This window comes from Pan paniscus, chromosome 14 (genome assembly GCF_029289425.2).
Source record: "Pan paniscus chromosome 14, NHGRI_mPanPan1-v2.0_pri, whole genome shotgun sequence".
Classification (NCBI taxonomy): Eukaryota; Metazoa; Chordata; class Mammalia; order Primates; family Hominidae; genus Pan; species Pan paniscus.
This window is the reverse complement of record NC_073263.2, coordinates 38,370,460-38,390,559: the sequence shown is the minus strand read 5'-3', so window position 1 is coordinate 38,390,559 and position 20,100 is coordinate 38,370,460. Positions and strand designations below refer to the sequence as shown.

The following is a 20,100-nucleotide window of genomic DNA, read 5'->3' as shown; positions in this document are numbered from 1 at the left end:
TCTCTAACTTAATATGTGTAAAATTGTTATTTATACCATAATCTCTTGAATCATCAGATTTGCCAATTATCCTTATTCTCTCTTTTTTCCTCCCCCCCTTCCTGTCGCTCATCTTACCCCCCTTATCCAGTAAGTCACGAACTCGGCTGATTCTTCTTTTACAGTATTGCTTAAGTTGATGCCTTCCTTTCCATTTCCAGCAGCACTTCTCTGTCTAATTCAGCATCTTTTCTTCCAGTCCACTGACACACGACTGCCCTGTTAACCTGCCAGTTTAACCCCTCTGATCATTCTTCCATGTGAGAACTCTTCGCTACCCAACAAATGAAGTCCAAATTTCTTAATATGACATTTAAAACTCCCTATACTTTGACGCCAAATTATCTCTGCCTTGTTGACTCAATAAACATGTATTGTGTACCTTTTATATATGTGATTTTAGAAGTGCTGTTGTAATATAAACATAAGTAAGTCATAATTTTAGCTCACAAGGAGCTTAAACTTAGAGTCAAGAAAAGGCAAATTTTGAAAGTAGTGATAATTTGCTATTTCTTATGCTATTTTTTTCTAGCTGTAGCTCACGTTGCAGTCCCTTCTTCCTAGAATGACCTTCCCTTATCAGACTTGCATCCTAAAGAGTCAAAATTCCACCTGACCATCCCAAACCTCCCCTCATATATGGAGCTGCAGCTCTGACTTCTAATTTGTATCATTTTCATGATAGTGGTTATATCTTGCCTTATATTAGAGTTACCAATTCCTATATTCTTTTCTTCATCTCTAAATATCTTGAATGCAGACTTCATATCTTATTTATTTTTCTATTGGTGACAGACTGAGATAACACACTATGTACACATCAGTTAATGAACCTTTGTTGGGTGAAGAAAGAAAAATGGGAGTTTTATTTGATTAGTGTTATATATGCAAAGCTCAAGGCTTAAACCATGTAGTATTTTTCTACTTTCATTTCTTCATAACAAAGCCAATGCTATATTGATTATAATTATTTGAAATAATTATCTTACAATTTTCCTCAATTTTGTGAATCTCCTACTCACTGTGATACAGATGACAGGATAGCCAGACATGGGTTCAGCACTCTCCTTAGCTTTGGAAGTGTCGTCATACATCAACAGGGATACAATTTGAGGGACAGAAGGGAAAGTGACATCTGCCATGCTGCTCATTTCTTCTATGTACACAATGGCTTTTGTCAACTAGAAGGAAAAGATAATTATCACTGATTAGTGAAATATTAAACTTTTGATGCTTCTACCATACAGGACAATACTCACGATCCCTGGCAAACCCATGGTCTCATTATGATGCAAATTGTCATACTCAGAGCCCCTGGAGAGCAACAGGCCCTAAGTGGCCTGCAGCACATGACCTTGGCACCTTGTTCACATCTTATGGTTCCAGGGAGGGCAGCTGAGCCCAGGGCAGTCAATCCAAAGATTGGCCAGTGGCCCATGAGGTGTTTGGGCTCTAATTTATTTTCTTTTCTCCAGTTGTGATGACAGTAGCTAAATGTGTCTTGGGGTTGTGAAGGGAAATTTTATGAAGGAGTCAATTCTTTGACAGTGGGAGTAAAGCTGGAGGACATTCTGAAGGAAGGAAGATCACAGAGGTCATGGGATAGTGTGAGCCTGGATGAAGCAGATGCTAGTAATAAGAAACTCTTTGAAGCAGCCAAGGGCAGAAGGCACCGCCTGAAACCCAGGCAGGGGAGAATTTGAGATCCAGACAGAAGAGGAATCTATGAACACCTGCTGCTGGGCAAGGTGACAAGAACACCTTGCTGTGAGTTTGCCCTGGCTCCCTAATAACCTTCCAACATCTGACTACATAGCATAGTTTCCTGAACTATCTTTACACGTATATTTTTAAAAGAAGCTTTCATCACTGGAAGTAATTCGAGTGACTATCCTTTTCACCCAAAAGAATTTCATACGCTACTCCATAAAAATAATAATAAAAGATTATGTGATGAAGACACAAAACTATATTTGATAAAGATTGCCCATACTTGAGTTTTAAATAACTTGATAAAAAGCAAGGCACTGTAGTAGAAAAACCATCAAGCAGTAAAGATTACAAAATGATAAAAATATTTAAGGAAAAACGTTTCCCAGCTTGAACTCATACTAAAGTGAAACAAAAAAAAAAAGTAATACAGTAAATTTAAGCAAAGACATAAAAAATTAATACATTCCAAAAAGACACGTAGTTTTAAAAATTATTTCCAATGTAAAGGTCAACATTCTGTGGAATTATGTTCATTTTGAGGAAAATCTGGTTAGTGAGACAATATAAATTAAATAAGTATAGACAACAAGATTTAGGACTGCAACATTTTGATCACGAGGCTGTGGACATCAAATTCTGATAAAGCCAGGAGAAACAGACCTTGATTTGGAGGGTTAGCAAACTGCTTTGTGGATTCGAATATGTTTTATAAGTTGTGGCACTGAATTAATAGTTCCCTCTTTACTCTGAGATGTTGCTTTCTCTCTGATGGTTAATCCCAAAGTCAATGAATCATTACTGACTGACATGGGGAAGGGAAGTGCACAGGTTTGGGGCTCAGTGGCTTCAGTCCTTGAGTTTCGACAAACATGATTTTTCAAAGAAAAAGATGCGCATTTCTTGGCTATGATCTAATCAGAACAAAATACATTTAGGTGATAAAAAGAGATTATGCATATCTCTTTCACGTAAGGCTTGTTCAAAGTCTCCTCATTTTATTGTACACTATGTGATTGCTTTTATGCATTTTCTCTGACAAACTGCTAGCCATGAATTTACATACACATTACATTACTTACCTGAGTCTCTGCTATCATATTTTCATCAGGTTTTAGGTGAACAGTGAAGGCCTCTCTCATCTCTCTCACCCCGTCAAAGATAACTTCGATTTCAACCACGTGCTGGGTTTCCCCTTCCTTAAACTCAATTTCTACAAATGTAAAATCACAGATTTAAATCATTTGCATATGAATATGAGAAGTTTTCTTTTTTTTTTTTTTTTTTTTTTTTTTACTGTGCCCTACAATGAGAAATACATTTAACACTGTGGTCCAGTATATTTGGGTGTGTGTGTAAAATGAAATCAAATGTTTAACAAACATCACTAATTCTTATTCTATGCATTTTACTTTAATATTTTCTTTTTTCCCAAGACTTTATTTTTTTAATTTTTTTATTTCCATAGAGTTTTAGGGGAACAGGAGGTGTTTGGTTGCATGAATAAGTTCTTGAGTGGTGATTTCTGAGATTTTGTTTCACCCATCACCCAAGCAGTATACACTGTACCCAGTTTGTAGTCTTACACCCCTCACCTCCCTCCCACCCTTTCCCTGGAGTCCCAAAAGTTCATTGTATCATTGTTATGCCTTTGCATCCTCATAGCTTAGCTCCGACTTATGAATGAGAATATACAATGTTTGGTTTTCCATTCCTGAGTTACTTCACTTAGAATAATGGTCTCCAGTTCCATCCAGGTTGCTGGGAATGCCGATTTTATCTGAAGGAAATTTTTAATAATAAGACATTGGTTCTTTGGCCCACAGTTTGAAAAGATGCTGAATTATGGGAGGGACAATCAATAGTTCTAATATTGGGACATAATCAGAAAAATTAACCTCTTATTCTCCAGAATTTCTAAACCAATAGGACTCAAGAAAATGAATATGATCATAAGTATAATAGAGTGTGAATGGGATTTACATTATGTACATATGTAGAAGAGCTGGATAAATAATTGTTGAGTTTTTTATAAAATATCAAATTATATTTCAAGAAGACTTCTTTGTGTTTTTCAGGGAAACTTAGACAAGTTATTTTAGATAAATGCTAGTGATTTTTTTCCCTTCACCCTGTCCTTTCTCACTAAAAAAGAATTGCTTCTTTGTCATGAAAGTTAAATCTAGAATCCTAAAAAAAAATCAGCATTATTTTCTTAACCACTCATTTCAAAATTGCTAAAAAACATGAAAATTATCAGATTTTATTGAAATCATAATTAAGCAGCTGATCATACTGTAAACCATAGATAAACTATTTTGTTGGTTTTACTATACCTTTTAAGATACTGTTTCAAAGGAGAAAATATAAAGCCTATAAAGCATAATTATCCCAATTAGAAGAGTCAACAGATGCCAGTTTCTGATGTAGCTGCAGTTCAATTATTATAATTCTAAATTACAAATCCTTTAGAGTCTGGAAGAAGAAAATGAATTGCCAGTGCATTTTCCTTTTTCTGCTTCAATTTTTAAATTATCAGGTACGAGGAGCAATTTTCTTCTCTTTATCTTTAAATATTTTTTTCTTTTCTTTTTAAAATTAGTTCTCTGTCTCTAGATACAGCAACTATTCCTATCAGCCTTCACATATTATAATGAGGCCATCAGTCTCAGATTTCTTATACCCTGAGAGAACTTACAGTTCTTGTTCCAGAGAAGAAAATAGCTAATCATTTGTTTGATTTGACCTGTATGATGTGACATTAAAAACTGGGTTTCTAACACTTAAATATCTGGGAATTTCATAAGAAAATAGAGATTTTTGAGTTTTTTGGCACCTTCCTGAATGGCAGAAAACTACGAACACTAGGCTGTGATAATACAGCCTTTTCTTGGCAAGGAATGGGCTTGCTGGCTTAATGACACTACAATCACGCCATTTTCTCTCATATTTTCCTTGGTTTACTCGTTTTCATTGCTTATCTTAGACATGTAAGCATTCAAGGTTTTGTAATGCCTTGAGTTATACAAACCAAATTTCTTAGAATTTAAAAAATTAAATATTTATTTTAAATATTTGTTATTGTTTTCTGATAGTATACTTGCTGGACGGTGGTCAAGTTTTCTCATTCACATTTATCTTTTTCTGTCACTTTAGACTATTTTAGCATGAAAAAATTTCAATTTTTTTTCTATATTTAATTTTTTGTTTTTTTTTTTGCAAAGAACTCACTTCAGTTTGAACCTGAAAAGGAGAAATTAGAAAATGTTTCAGAAAACTATTCCTTAAATTTTTAATATAAACATTATAAAACACATGTTGACATTTATTGGATAAAAGAGACCAACAGGTTTATTTAATGTTTTAACTTTTTTCTGACTTTATTTTTCAGTTTACTACATAGCTATAATTTTGTTTCCGTTTAGCAAAAGGAATCATTTTACTTCCAAGAAAAACATTTTCTGTTAAAAGTCATGTTTTCAATATTTAAAAGACTCTTCTTTCATGTAAAATCTGCTCATTATAGAAAGACATTTAATATTTTATAATTCAGTAGCTAATCAGTTTTGTTTTCCCTTCTCTGGGATTACATGTGATTTATTTCAAATATATATTTTGTTTTACATAGAGAATAATCTGGGGATAACTTTGAAGCTCTAGAGTAGTTCATCAAATTATAACCATTATATGGAAAGAATATACAAGCTCCTTTGTAGAAGACACCATTTTTTATATTGCCTCACTAACTTTATTACTGATTCAGTGATACCTATCAGTTGTTTTCTCAGCTTTGTTTGTAAATTAGATAAAGATGAATGCCTGAAGTGCTAAGATCATCAAGAACTAATGACTCTTGATAGTAAGAGGTAGGAAAGGAGAAAACACAGTGAATAATTAGACTCCAAATAATTCATAAATGTAATATTGGACATAAAGTTACTTTTATTTTGTAAGCAAATAATTCAGAGAGAGAGCAAGTGAGAGAGAAGAACTGATTTGTTTTTTTTTTTTCAGACGGAGTTTTGTGCTTGTCTCTCAGGCTGGAGTGTAATGGCGGATCTCGGCCTCTGCTTTCCAGGTTCAAGCCATTCTCCTGCCTCAGGCTCCCAAGTAGCTGGGATTACAGGCATGTGCCACCACGCCTGGCTAATTTTTGTATTTTTAGTAGAGACGGGGTTTTGCCATGTTGGTCAGGCTGGTCTCGAACTCCTGACCTCAGGTGATCCACCCGCCTCGGCCTCCCAAAGTGCTGGGATTACAGGTGTGAGCCAACGCACCCGACCAGAACTGACTTGTTTTAATTACTGATAAAAGTAAATGGCAGGCTGAGTTTGGTGGTTCATGCCTTTAATCCAAGCACTTTGGGAGGACAAGGTGGGCAGATCACTTGAGACTAGGAGTTTGAGGCCAGCCTGGCCAACATGGTAAAACCCCATCTCTACCAAAAATACAAAAAATTAGCTGGGCGTGGTGGTGCATGCCTGTAGTCCTAGCTTCTTGGGAGGCTGAGGTGGGAGGATCACTTGAACCTAAGACACGGAGACTGCAGTGAGCTGTGATTACGCCACTGCATGCTAGCCTGGCCAACAGCGTGAGACTCTGTATCAAAAAAAAAAAAAAAAAAAAAGATGGTGACATGGCCCAACATTTGCAAAAGGAGAGGGATGAAAGACATCTCTAAGTGGCTCCTAAATCCTAGAGAATTTATTGTCTCTGTGGTTAATATTTCACTATACTTTTACTGTCCTTTGTTAACACAAAATTTTTTGGTTTAGATTTAGATTGCTGGTGTTCTCTAAACTAAAATAGATTATTATCACAGTTATCATGCATATTGCAATGACATAGAAAAATATAGGAAATTATTATTTAATCTGGTAACTACAATGAAGGTAAAACCAATAGAAAACCAATTCAAAACAGAAGGTTATTTAGCACATTTACTCAAAATTTCCCTAAGTCCTAACACATATACCCTGTAAGTCAAAAAGAAAAAAATCTTGGAAATAAATTCCATTGTGTATGTTTTACTGAACGAGAGGAATTTAAAAGAGTATGTCTATATTTTAATTGAAATAGCTCAGAGACAGAAAGTCAAATACTGCTTGTTCTCACTTATAAGTGGTAGCTAAATAATGTGTACACGTGGACATAGAGTGTGGAATGATAAACACTGAAGGCTTGGGAGTGTGGGGGAGTGGCACGGGGTGGGTATTGAGAAATTACTTAATGGGTACAATGTACATTATTCTGGGGATGGATATACTAAAAGACTAGACTTCACTACTACATAATATAACCATGTAACAAAATTTCACTTGTACCCCTTAAAATTATACCCCCTAAAAAAGAGTGTCCTATTTTGATTTCAATTGGATGTTTCCCTTCTTTTCCTTAATGGCACTGGCACTGAAACACAGAGTTGGCATGATCCATCAGGAGACAGGCCCTGGGAGCCCCATACCTTCTGACACAGGGTGGTAGTCTTCTCCAGAGGTGGCCGAGCCATCCTTGGTGTGGACTCTCACAATAGAAACCTTTGAAGTGTCTCCTTGGCGAATCACTGGAATTCTTATAACCACCGACTCTCCAGGTTCTTTGGGTTCAGTGACACTAAATTTGGTTTCTCCAAATTTAATAACAGTCTCTAAAATTGTGGGAAACAAAGACAAATGAAATTGTTAGTAAGGGGAATGCTTTTCCTCCATTTCTAATGTTTGTTTCCATGTGGGAGGGGATAAATGACTATTACACTCCTGGCTTCTCTCTGTCCCCTCACTCAAAATTAGTGATGTGTGTGGAAGGAAAAGCTGGCATATGTTGTCCAGCTCCTTCCAGGGATCTAACCAGCCCCCAGAGAGCATGTGCTGCCAGCTCTCTATATGTGCCATAAATTACACATGAGCAGGCCACTGAAGGTGGGTGGGGAGGGAGGAAACTGTTGGTCCCCCTGTACCCAAGGGTGTGTATAGAGTAGAGGGCCAGTATGGATGTTTGGGAATTAGTGTTTGGATATAAGCCATATTCTCCAGCATCAACTTTATCAGTTTTAATGGTTTATTTTGTTCCCCATTTGCTTGTCTTTTTGCTATTTCTCAATTGCTTAAAAACCCTAGTCATAAAGCAGAGAAGGTGGGGGCATTTTTCTGAGTCACTTAAAACCTTGACTTGGATGGATTTTAGTTTCTAATTTACAGTTGAACAAACAAAAAAAGATTTCTTACTATCAGCATCATCTCGGATCCTTATGAGAGTTTCATTTTGTTCACCAACTGCAGCCCCAAAGGGAGAGTTGCTTTGTGGAGTGCCGAGTACCAGGCGGAGCTCCTCTACCTCCTCATACAGCACATCGTCCATCAGCTCAAGAATGCAGGGCTTTTCTGTCTCACCTGGAACAATAATGTCAGCAGGTCAATCACATCCCATAGGAATATATCTACAACTAGAATGTGAGCACCATAAGGGCAAGTTTGTTGATTTTCCCTGCTGTATCAGTGCAATAAATAGTGTTTGGCATGCAATAAGCCTTCAGCAGATATTTGCTGAATAAGTGAATAAATATTTAAGTACATGCAATGACCAGCACTTATTTGTATGGGGAATTTCTTTGATTTCTGTCTTTAAGCTCTGCCACTCATCTTAGAAAACAAGGGAAAAAGCACAAATGTCAATTTTATTTATGAATTTTTAGCATTACATTCAGAAAGCAAGATTAGCAGCCTTGCCCTGGTTGATCATTGTTAATCTGACCTCAACACTAGTTTCTAGTATTATTAACTTTTGACTTACTAAACAAATCATTGAGCCAAGTTTAATTCCTAGCATTGTAAAATCTGTACATTTGATATGCTTTTGTCCACTGAATAAGTTTTGAATAAACCATATATCACATCACTGGAAATCAATAAGTTAATGCAGATACCAAAAGGGCATTCATTCAACCTGTTAAAAATCGATTTCACTTTCCTCATTTATTGCACATAAAACCATGCCATATGCTTGTTGATATCGAGGAACTTGTATTTCCCTGATATATATTTCTGAGTAAAAATTCGGCTTCTTCAAATTTCACGAAAAAATTTCAAGTTCAAGCTTACCAGGGAGGAATGTGATGATGGAGGTATCAGTGTTTGGGCGTTCTTCAAAGTCCATCATCACCTGTGCAGACCCCTGCCGGGTGTAGCATCTCACTGAAGATCTGTACTGGACATCCCCGCTCCTATGGATCATTGTAACTATCTGCCCATCACTTTCGCTGCCAGTATACATTCGTTCTTTGAATTGCATCTTAGGCACTGCAAAAACAAAGGATTAAAGTGAACAGAAATTTCCTTGTGGAAAATGGCATTTCAGAAGATGTGATTTAGTGGAAAGAATAATGGAAAGTAAGTGAGAAGAACTGGATTCTGTCTCCATTCAGTCACTTGCCAATATTTTGACCTTGAGCAAATCACTTAAGAGTTTTGATTTCCTTACCTTTGACATTTTGCTCTGCCTGTTTGGTAAAGTAAGGGTATGCAATGAAATGTTAAAAAGTAGATAAAACCACAAACCTTAAGATATTTGTATCTACATGTTTCTTAGTCATGAGCCTTTCAGAATTTCCTGACATGAAGAACACTAAATATTGTGCACATAATTACAAGCATAGTTTACTCAGATCATGTGGGTAACTTGACTGTGTGTGTGGTGTGTGTGATTTTTAGGCGACACCTATGCTAGGTTAATTACGTATACGGCTCATTGACAATAGGTGAGACTCCTCCAAGCACTGTTGAAATCATCATGATTGAAGAGTGTTCAGAATTCCCTTGTGATGACGTGTCAGAGAGCTCTGCCATGTGTCCAGCAGAGGGTTGTCCCAGAACAGCATTTTTGGCACATTATTAAAGAAATTTTATGAGTGTCTAGGGGAAGGAGATGACAGAAAGTGTCTTGTGCTGTGAAGTGGAGAAAGATTATTGACACTCAGGAGTCTGTGCAGTTCCACATGGTTCCACCCAACTGTGGTGACGGGAATTCTTGAGGCACAATCAAGATACTGATGACATCACATTTTTTTTTCTTTAAGGTTTGAGAGAAAGAATAAAAGTTTTATTCTGAGACTGTCTAATTCTATCAAAATCATCAGGAGGAGAAAGGTGTGGTCAGCTAGGGTATTTGTTTGAGCTGGACTGTGTTCCTCTCAAATTCATATGTTGAAATCCCAACCCCCAATACCTGAGGATGTGACCTTATTGGTAGGCTGGGTCTTGACAGAAGTAATTAAGTTACAATGAGGTCTTTAGGGTAGGCTCTAATCCAATGTGACTGGTGTCCTCATTAAAAGGGGAAAATTAGACAGAGACACATACAGGGAACACCATGCAAAGAGACTTAGGGACAACATGGCCATCTTCAAGCCAAGGAGAGAGGCCTGGAACCTCCTTCCCTGACAGCCCTCAGAAGGAAGTGAGCCTGCCAACACCTTAAATTTGGACTTCCAGCCAACAGCTATGAGATAATAAATTTCTGTTATTTAAGCCACCCCGACAGTGCTACTTTGTTATGGAAGCCCTAGCAAACAAACAAATATATATATATATAAAATCATCTTGTTTATCATATATACATAAACCTTAGCTTATGATTTCAATTATCATTGTAAATTATAAAATTAATAAACACTCACAATCGGAGACAGAGTCATTTATGGACACTGTGGCTTTGCTGGGCTCGCCAAGGGCTGCGTTCATAGGCATGCGAAGCACCAGTTCAAATTTCTCAATTCCCTCCAGCACTGGTTGTCCAAGGTCATCCAGAATGACAACACGAACAGGCTGCATGTTGACTCCAGGTGCAAAATCTAAATTACGGCTGATGCCCACATAGTCTGTTCCAGCTATGACAGTAACAAAAAAATATTCAATTGGGGACTAATTAAATTTCAAAAAAGTATAAGAGATAAATTATGTAATTGTGTTTATAATTCTTCTTTTAAAAAATAGAGACCAGCATAACTCTACAGAAAAGTACATTTAATAAAATGCAAAAGATTAGTATCTGGATAACTACTGTGGTGATAGATCAAAGACCAGCTGCCGAACTTTATCCATGTTTCATGGTTAGACTTTGGATTCATTATTTTAGCTTTCTGTGCTATAGTTCCTCTAACTTTAGTTTGAAAATTCTCTAATAAAGGTAATAAAAATCAGGCTTAGAAAAATCAGCATATCAATCAAATATGTGATCCTCATAAATTACATATGAAATAGAGACATTTAAAATTTTGTTAACATTAATTAAGTATTTATGTATCTTTGCTGGAGCTGCTGTAGAACATCCTACTTAGGTATCTGGTTGCCTGTTAGTTAAAGCAACACATTTAAGGGGTACCAGCTCTGCCCACACTCCATCCACCTTTGTCCCAGGCAATGAGAGAAGCTTCTACTTTTTGATCTTTAATTTAATATTTTTCAGACAAAGGGGGTTATATCTAGTGTTGATACCTCCATTTACATCTAAAATAGTTAAAAACAAAACTGTCTTTTAATCTGTAGCCACTACATCCACAAAGATTGATAGTGGTGGGCAACAGATCGATAATATTGCTTCTTTCTTTGTTTTCATAACTTCTGCTCTTCTGACTCTCATTTTGTATCTACTTTACCTCCAAATGTGCAACTTTGCTTGAGTATATCTGTCTTTGATTCATTTTGTAGGATGTCCGTATCTCCCTGTGGTTCTTTTTATATTTTTTTCTTTTCCTCTGCTTCTTCCCCTTTGCTCTTATTTTTCTCTCTCCCTCCCCTCATCTGTGATTTGAATCTTTCTCTTAAAAATGATTAATTTAGTTAAACAAAGGTTTAATGGGCACCTGCTACGTGCAAAGCACTATACTGCTTCCACTACATTAAAATAGTTAAAACCTACGGGTGACTTTTAAAATGGTATAACCTGTGCTTGCTTTGTGTGATGAATGCATGATGTGTGTATGACATGCATGTGTGTTCTCATGTGTGTGTACATGAGAAAGTTTGTATTGTTGGTCATTTAGAAAAAAAAAGGAAATTTTGAATTCTATGCTTGCTGTAAACTTTATAATCAACTTTTTGGAGATGTGGATCCTGGAATAAAATGCAGATATGTGCTGGTTAGTACATTTTTTATAATGAAGTGTGGAAAAAACCTTTTGGATCTGAAGTATTTATAGGGACACATGGTTAAAATAAGGAGACAGCCAACTGAAGACACGTGCCTGCATAATACCTAAATGTCATAGGTTTCTGTGGGGATAGATTATGTGCAGTAAGATGATTTTCCTGCCTATAATGCTACAACATTCAGCAATACTAGATTTGCTGAGAGTAGAGAACCACTTCATGGAAATATAGGCCTCAGTATATAGATCCTTTGAGTCTTAACGTTTGTAACCTAGTTTCTGATTCATGGCCTTTAAATGTACTTTCCCAAAGTAGTAAATAAAGCCTAGATTTACCTCCTAGAGTAATAATTTCAGCAAAAACAATACACCCAGCCAACTGCTTTAATAGAAGTGAAGTATTTCAGCTTTAAATAAATTTGTGCCATGGTCATTGAAAACTGCAGAACAATCAAAAGAGCCGAGTGGGAAACTGCTCACCATCTGCAGAGGGAGGATCCGTTTTCCGAGACCTCACTGTGACACTAGAAGACTTGGACAGGTCAGTGCCCGTTCTCCACACCTGCACTTCCACATAGCCGGCACTCTCATCCACAGAGTATTCCACATCACCAAAGTAGAAGATGGGTTCTGTTAAGAAAGGAACAGAAATCATTTCTGTTATTTTTATTTTTTCGCATCAAACTCTATTGACATGCTTCCAAAGAAGAGTGTGCTTCCTCTTAGGGACTTCCTTATATCATCATACTTTTTTCCTTTTAGTGAGATAACATCTCTTCAATCTAAACTTTTCAGGTGAAAATATTAGTCCTTACAATCGAACATACACACAGTAAAGTGCCTAATAAAACATTCTCATCTTGAGGCATGAGTTTGTTTGTGCTTCATATGTGGGATTATAAGTGGCTTCTAAAAGTGCCTCTGGAAGCTTAGTTGGAAAAATATAACTAAATGAAGCAAAACACGTATCTGATTTTTTTTTACTTTGGCCCAGCCACTCATTTTATTATTTCTTACCAAGTTCCCACTCTGGAACAGAGCTATACCTTTTTGCATTATGCCATTTTCTGGTCCATTAGATTTGGGCTTATTTCGGTGTATGAGGGTGTGTTATTTTTTATTTTTTTTATTTATTTTTATTTTTTATTATACTTTAAGTTTTAGGGTACATGTGTACATTGTGCAGGTTAGTTACATATGTATACATGTGCCATGCTGGTGCGCTGCACCCACTAACTCGTCATCTAGCATTAGGTATATCTCCCAATGCTATCCCTCCCCCTCCCCCCACCCCACCGCAGTCCCCAGAGTGTGATATTCCCCTTCCTGTGTCCATGTGATCTCACTGTTCAATTCCCACCTATGAGTGAGAATATGCGGTGTTTGGTTTTTTGTTCTTGCGATAGTTTACTGAGAATGATGGTTTCCAATTTCATCCATGTCCCTACAAAGGACATGAACGCATCATTTTTTATGGCTGCATAGTATTCCATGGTGTATATGTGCCACATTTTCTTAATCCAGTCTATCATTGTTGGACATTTGGGTTGGTTCCAAGTCTTTGCTATTGTGAATAATGCCACAATAAACATACGTGTGCATGTGTCTTTATAGCAGCATGATTTATACTCCTTTGGGTATATACCCAGTAATGGGATGGCTGGGTCAAATGGTATTTCTAGTTCTAGATCCCTGAAGAATCGCCACACTGACTTCCACAATGGTTGAACTAGTTTACAGTCCCACCAACAGTGTAAGAGTGTTCCTATTTCTCCACATCCTCTCCAGCACCTGTTGTTTCCTGACTTTTTAATGATTGCCATTCTAACTGGTGTGAGATGATATCTCACAGTGGTTTTGATTTGCATTTCTCTGATGGCCAGTGATGATGAGCATTTTTTCATGTGTTTTTTGGCTGCATAAATGTCTTCTTTTGAGAAGTGTCTGTTCATGTCCTTCGCCCACTTTTTGATGGGGTTGTTTGTTTTTTTCTTGTAAATTTGTTTGAGTTCATTGTAGATTCTGGATATTAGCCCTTTGTCAGATGAGTAGGTTGCAAAAATTTTCTCCCATGTTGTAGGTTGCCTGTTCACTCTGATGGTAGTTTCTTTTGCTGTGCAGAAGCTCTTTAGTTTAATTAGATCCCATTTGTCAATTTTGGCTTTTGTTGCCACAAGGAGAACTACAAACCACTGCTCAATGAAATAAAAGAGGATACAAACAAATGGAAGAACATTCCATGCTCATGGGTAGGAAGAATCAATATCGTGAAAATGGCCATACTGCCCAAGGTAATTTACAGATTCAATGCCATCCCCATCAAGCTACCAATGACTTTCTTCACAGAATTGGAAAAAACTACCTTAAAGTTCATATGGAACCAAAAAAGAGCCCGCATCGCCAAGTCCATCCTAAGCCAAAAGAACAAAGCTGGAGGCATCACACTACCTGACTTCAAACTATACTACAAGGCTACAGTAACCAAAACAGCATGGTACTGGTACCAAAACAGAGATATAGATCAATGGAACAGAACAGAGCCCTCAGAAATAACGCCGCATACCTACAACTATCTGATCTTTGACAAACCTGAGAAAAACAAGCAATGGGGAAAGGATTCCCTATTTAATAAATGGTGCTGGGAAAACTGGCTAGCCATATCTAGAAAGCTGAAACTGGATCCCTTCCTTACACCTCATAGAAAAATCAATTCAAGATGGATTAATGATTTAAACGTTAGACCTAAAACCATAAAAACCCTAGAAGAAAACCTAGGCATTACCATTCAGGACATAGGCGTGGGCAAGGACTTCATGTGGGTGTGTTATAATCACAAGGGTTAGAACCTACTGTCATAACTAGACTGAATATATGATTGCTAGTCCTGAAGACTGCAGGGCCTGACTGCAGGTTGCCTGTAGAGTATTGGAGATGCTCTATACCAAGTGAGACTTTACTAAATAAATAATCTCATGCGAAGAGGTTAATATTAATTCTAAACGCACATGAAAATGAGGCAAATTCAGTCACTAAACTAGGGCACATGCTTTGGGGTCTTCGTATTTTTTTCCAATACTGGTGATAAATTTGAATTGATCTAATCATTGTTTCTGCCTGACTCAAACTGTGACCAATGGTTTACCTTGTGATAGAGCTGCTAGAAGTCTAAGGTTTAGCAGTCAGCTGACCAATGATAAAACAGAGATTTAATTTGTGATCTTACTGTAAAAAAAAATTTATTTTGAGTTATATAGAGGCTCACAGGAAGTTGTAAAAGTAGTATATACTTCACTCATTTTGAGCTTATTTTTATAAGCAATTATTAAGAAAGATAAATTATATCACCCAGAATAAAGGTTAATGATAATAGTTACCATGTATGAACAGACACAGGTGAATGTACACACATAAGGTGAACAACCCTTTGACTTGACACATTCTAGTCACCTCGCTCTAGTTTTACAAGATTCAAAAGGACTGAATCTAAAAGAACATGCAACTCACATTACTGTTCCTTAAGAAGGCAGGCCACTAAAAACATGATATCATGTTTCAGAGCAACTAATTGAATTCCCACACATACCAAATTAAGCAAAACTCTACAACAATGGCTCACAAAGCCACTTGGAAAGGCAAAGAAAATTCATTTTGTGCATTGTTCGAGTTGAGTATGATTTCTTTATTTTCTTGCCCCAAATAAATTACCTTTATTTAAACTGGAAAAGTTTGTTTTCTTTGTTTCTTCACATGGTGGGCATGATAAAAATCATACAGCCCCTTCAAATTCTTGAATAGTAGAAAACCAACCTTAGAAATTTTGTTCACATATTTTGGTTCAGGGGGTGATAAATGTCCCTATAACATAGTTAGCCTCCTTCTTATCCTTTTGACTTGGACGGTGCTAGGGCACATGAGTGTAATGTGTATAGATGAAGGTGTTATCTGTTAACCTCAGTCAAAGCCGACCTCAATTACAAGCCAATACATTCCTGACATTTCCCACACTGAGGTAGGGCACAAAGGTGAAGACAGAGAGCTCTGAAAATGTATCTTCTCACCAGATGGCCAAACTGGGCACATCTGTAAGTCTTTTAAAAGGCTTCCATAACTATCACAGAGGGTTGATCACCTGCATCCAACAAGTGATCTCTGTAAGTCTCTTCACATTCCTGGCAAACCACATCATCACCCAAATTAGGTTTCTGAGTTATGGGAGAGAGCTGTGAAATGCAGTTAAGGGAGGACCTTTTATTTAACAATGATACCTCCCCATCTTCCTATCTCCCAACTCCTCACAGACACATAACAAAAAAGGAACATAATAAAATCAAGTGAGTGAATATACAACTGCTAAACACCAAATAAGCTACACATTGGGGACCAAATGGTGTGTTGCATGTTTCAGACTCATTCTGTCAACTCCAAAACACGTAGTTTTACTTTATAGCTTAATGTGTAGTTTTTATAAGAAAAAATATGGAAGTCTTATGTGTGTAGTACTCTGAAAACTTCTATCTAAGTTGTCATTCGAAATGAAGACGAATGAGTTACCATATATGTACAGACACATGTGTTTTATATGCATGTGTGTGTGTATCTGTGCAAGTGTGTACGTAAGCAAGACAGAAAGAAAGAGGCGGGGGTGGCATGGCACATGTGACAATGTTATAAAAATAAAAGGGATATGAAAGATGCAAACAACATTATTACGTTGCCTATTGCATAATATATTGTTATGTCCTGTAGAAAGAAGGAGGGAGAATGGAAATGGGATTTTAACCCTAAATCCTTCAACTTTAGTACAGTGCTAATAAGAGGAGCTACAAAAGTTAATTAACTACTTCCTTAAAGCTTTTGATTATGAGTAGATTTATGTATATGATTTTTCTCCCTCTTTGTGCTCCACTCATAATGATTGAAAAACTGGTCAAATAATCAATTACAATTACTGAAGTTAAAGTTTGATGTGATTATTATGAGATTAAAACACATTCAGTAGTTTCCATTAGAAAAAAAAAAACTCTGCTAACTACCTAGTTTCTTGTGCCATGAATTAAAAAAATGGTTAAACATCAGCATATTTTTTCAGTGTTAGATGAGTGAGAACTAAAAAGAAGTAATGATTATGTTTATTTCAATTTCTCAGCATCTTTTCAAAATATCTAAAATTTGAATATTGTTTATAATCATTACCACTGGGAGAAAACCTTATGTAATATGAATGAGTTAAAGACACATCAAGCAGTAAGTTGAGTTATAGATGTCACTTAAGAAAAATAGCAAGATGTTCCTGGAACATTTTAATGAGTACTAAAGCAAGAGGAAGGAATAAAATAATAAATAGATGTGACTGTCATGCCTTTGAAAGGTATCTATGCAAAATCCAGAATAATTGCTTGTCCCTCAAAAATTATTATTCATGAGTAAGACTTTTAACTCACCTCTTTCTTTGGTAAACTTTTTTTTTTTTGGCCTAGAAACTTGGTTTCTTTTAAGAAAATAAGTAAACTGAAGATCTTCGTAGATCAGTTATGGAAATACCCCTACCCCAGTACAATTTGAAGTAAACTAGAAGCCTATTCAATTCTTTAATTCACCTCCTAAACACACACTGTGCCTTGTACCATGTTTAAGTTCACAGACTTAATGGATAAAACAATCAGTGGAGGATATTATTACTTGGAATAAGAGGATGATCAAATAAAGCCACATGTCTCATAGCCTACACCCAACTAAGACCATAAAACAGTCCTTGCTCATCACTCCACCACCCTCAGATGACACTCCAGAATGCAGAGGAAAGATAAGTTTATCCAAATTGTCTGTGAGCAGTGCAAGGGAGGTTTTGAATTGGCCTAGTGAGTGTGAAATTCATAAGGGAAGCCAAACTCTACACTCTATCCCTTGAGGTCTTTATACTTTTAAATAAAGGACATAGATCAAGGCATTGACTACAGAAAAGTCTATTTTAGCTCCTTAAACATAAATGCGCTTCTCAAGGTTGGGGATACTTTCACTACCTACAGCACAGATAGGATCACATTTATTTCCTACAAACGTAGAAGAGGTGGACAGGTGAGCAATACAGCACAGATACCTGCAACAAAGACAAAGAGAAACAATTTAAGTTCTTTCCCAGAGGGAAAATTTTCCCAGTGTCTAGATGGATGTTTACAATTACATTGTGTCTCCTGAGATGAAAGGAAGAGGTGCCAGTAGTAATTGCTATCTGGAGCCAAATCTTATTTACTCAAGTGCACATAGACCATCATTCAAGTAAGCTTTGTAGATCTAACCAATGTGTTTGCTTAGAACTGAATGAAGTAAAAGCTTTAATGCTGCCTTTTTTGTCCGGTGCTGAAAATAATACAAAGGAATTGTTTCCAAATGAGATCTTTCTTCTGAGCTGAATTGCCTAATCAATCCACGTCCCATGGGCACCTCAAGTTGAACTTCTCCATAACGGAATCCACAGGGTCACCTCCACTCCCCTTCCCCAGGTTTCTCTCTGTCTCATTGCCACTAATCCAGCTGTAGGCAGTAACACCTTCCATTTGAGTTTTCCCAGCAACCACTTAACCAGGCTCTTAAGGAAAGTGGTCATCCCTCAAAGCAAATCTCATCATAGTACTCCCTTTGCTGAAAGCCTCTCAACTTTGCTTACTGTTCTTGGGATTATTCACAAGCTACTTAACATGGTTTACAAGACACTGAAACATTTGGTGTTGGTTTGCCTTTTCAAACTCATATTAGCCCTTTTTCTCCTAAACAATCCAGTATCTTGAATGTCTTAAATGTGCCCCTCCCAGCCTTTGCTCTATGGCTCTGCTGCTTTGAATGCTCCTTCTTCCTCGTCCGGATACCTTCTGCTCTGCTCATCTTCCAGGCTTCTGTTGAGAAGTCACTTCTGTGGGGAGCACCCTGCTTTCCCCTACCAAACAAAGCCCTTGCTCAACTTCTACCATCACTGTATGTCCCCCATTGTCTCTGAGCTCTCTAAGGGGAGGAATCAAGCTTCCTCTATTCACTGGTATTTCCCTAACACTTAGCTTAATCAATGCAGTAGGTGTGCAATCAATATTTGTAGAATGAATTAACATCAACGTAGAATTATTTATTTGCTACAGCAAATGAATAAATATTTCTGTCTTTGTGGTGGGTGAGTCAGAAGAGGACACTCTTAGCATCAGGCAGTGGCAGTTAAGAAGCCTCAGAAGGAGGAGCCAGTGATTTTCTTTGCAGTAAAACGACTTTGTAAGGCTGCCCTTTGAATCGGCAAGAAATTCACGAGGAAGGAAAAGTGCATCAAAATGAACTCAAAGAGAAGAGGCTTTTTTTTTTTCTTTTCTTTTGAAATACTTTGCCTTCACTGGTTCCCAAATAGGAAGTATACTAGAATTATCCTAGACAATTTAAAAATACAGACGCTAGGGCCTCATCTCCAACTTTCCAAATCAGAATCACCAACAGGCACTTCCAGGCACCTGTGTTCGTTTGTTAAGAGGTTTTAGTTTTTAGAGCAGTTTTAGGTTCACCGCAAAACTGAGCAGAAGATACAGAGACCTGCACAGGCCCCTTGCCTCCACACAGGCCCAGAACTGTTTTTAAAAATCTTGACAGGCAACTACCTTGGAGTCAGCAATCCGCGTATTGTTTTAGCTCATTTCAGCGTCTTTAACACTAGTAACTTAATTGCTAGATACCATAGTAGTTGTTTTAAATTCAGTACCTTATTTCACCCTCACAACCACCCACTGAGGTGTGTACTATATTAATCCCGTTTTCACAGATAAGGAAATTAAGGATTAGGGAGATTAAGAGATTTCCCCAAAGTTGTGCTGTACATCAGGGAAATAGCGGAACTAGGATGCATATCTAGATAAAGCCTGTGCCCTTGACTACTATTAAGGCAGGAAAGGAGTCATAAAAGTTTTTCACAAGATTTTTATGGACAAAATTTTTACCTAGCAATTCAATATATGGGGACCTGTGATATCGAAATGCTAACGTAAGTGTTCAAAGACGCATACAAAGGATTGTTCATTGTATTTCATTCATTTGTATTAGGGTGCAATTGGAAACAAGCCCAAAATCCATCAGAAAGGGATTAAATTCAGTTCTTTCACAAAATGGACTACTAGACTATAAAGCATATATGTGTGTGTGTGTGTGTCTATATACACACGTATACGTATATATATACACACGTA

General features: G+C 37.0%; 1 protein-coding gene across 1 annotated transcript in view; it reads right to left on the bottom strand.

The window, feature by feature from the left end:
* Positions 1-20,100, bottom strand: part of FREM2 (FRAS1 related extracellular matrix 2) — a 203,608-nt gene that overhangs the window by 26,858 nt on the left and 156,650 nt on the right. Inside the window, exons 7-13 of the mRNA XM_003806915.5 lie at positions 12,371-12,520; positions 10,421-10,630; positions 8,847-9,044; positions 7,974-8,138; positions 7,214-7,396; positions 2,832-2,962; positions 1,062-1,220 (exon numbers count right to left, since the gene is read on the bottom strand). Coding sequence (XP_003806963.4) covers positions 1,062-1,220; positions 2,832-2,962; positions 7,214-7,396; positions 7,974-8,138; positions 8,847-9,044; positions 10,421-10,630; positions 12,371-12,520 — 1,196 coding nt within the window. The remainder of the gene's footprint in view (positions 1-1,061; positions 1,221-2,831; positions 2,963-7,213; positions 7,397-7,973; positions 8,139-8,846; positions 9,045-10,420; positions 10,631-12,370; positions 12,521-20,100) is intronic.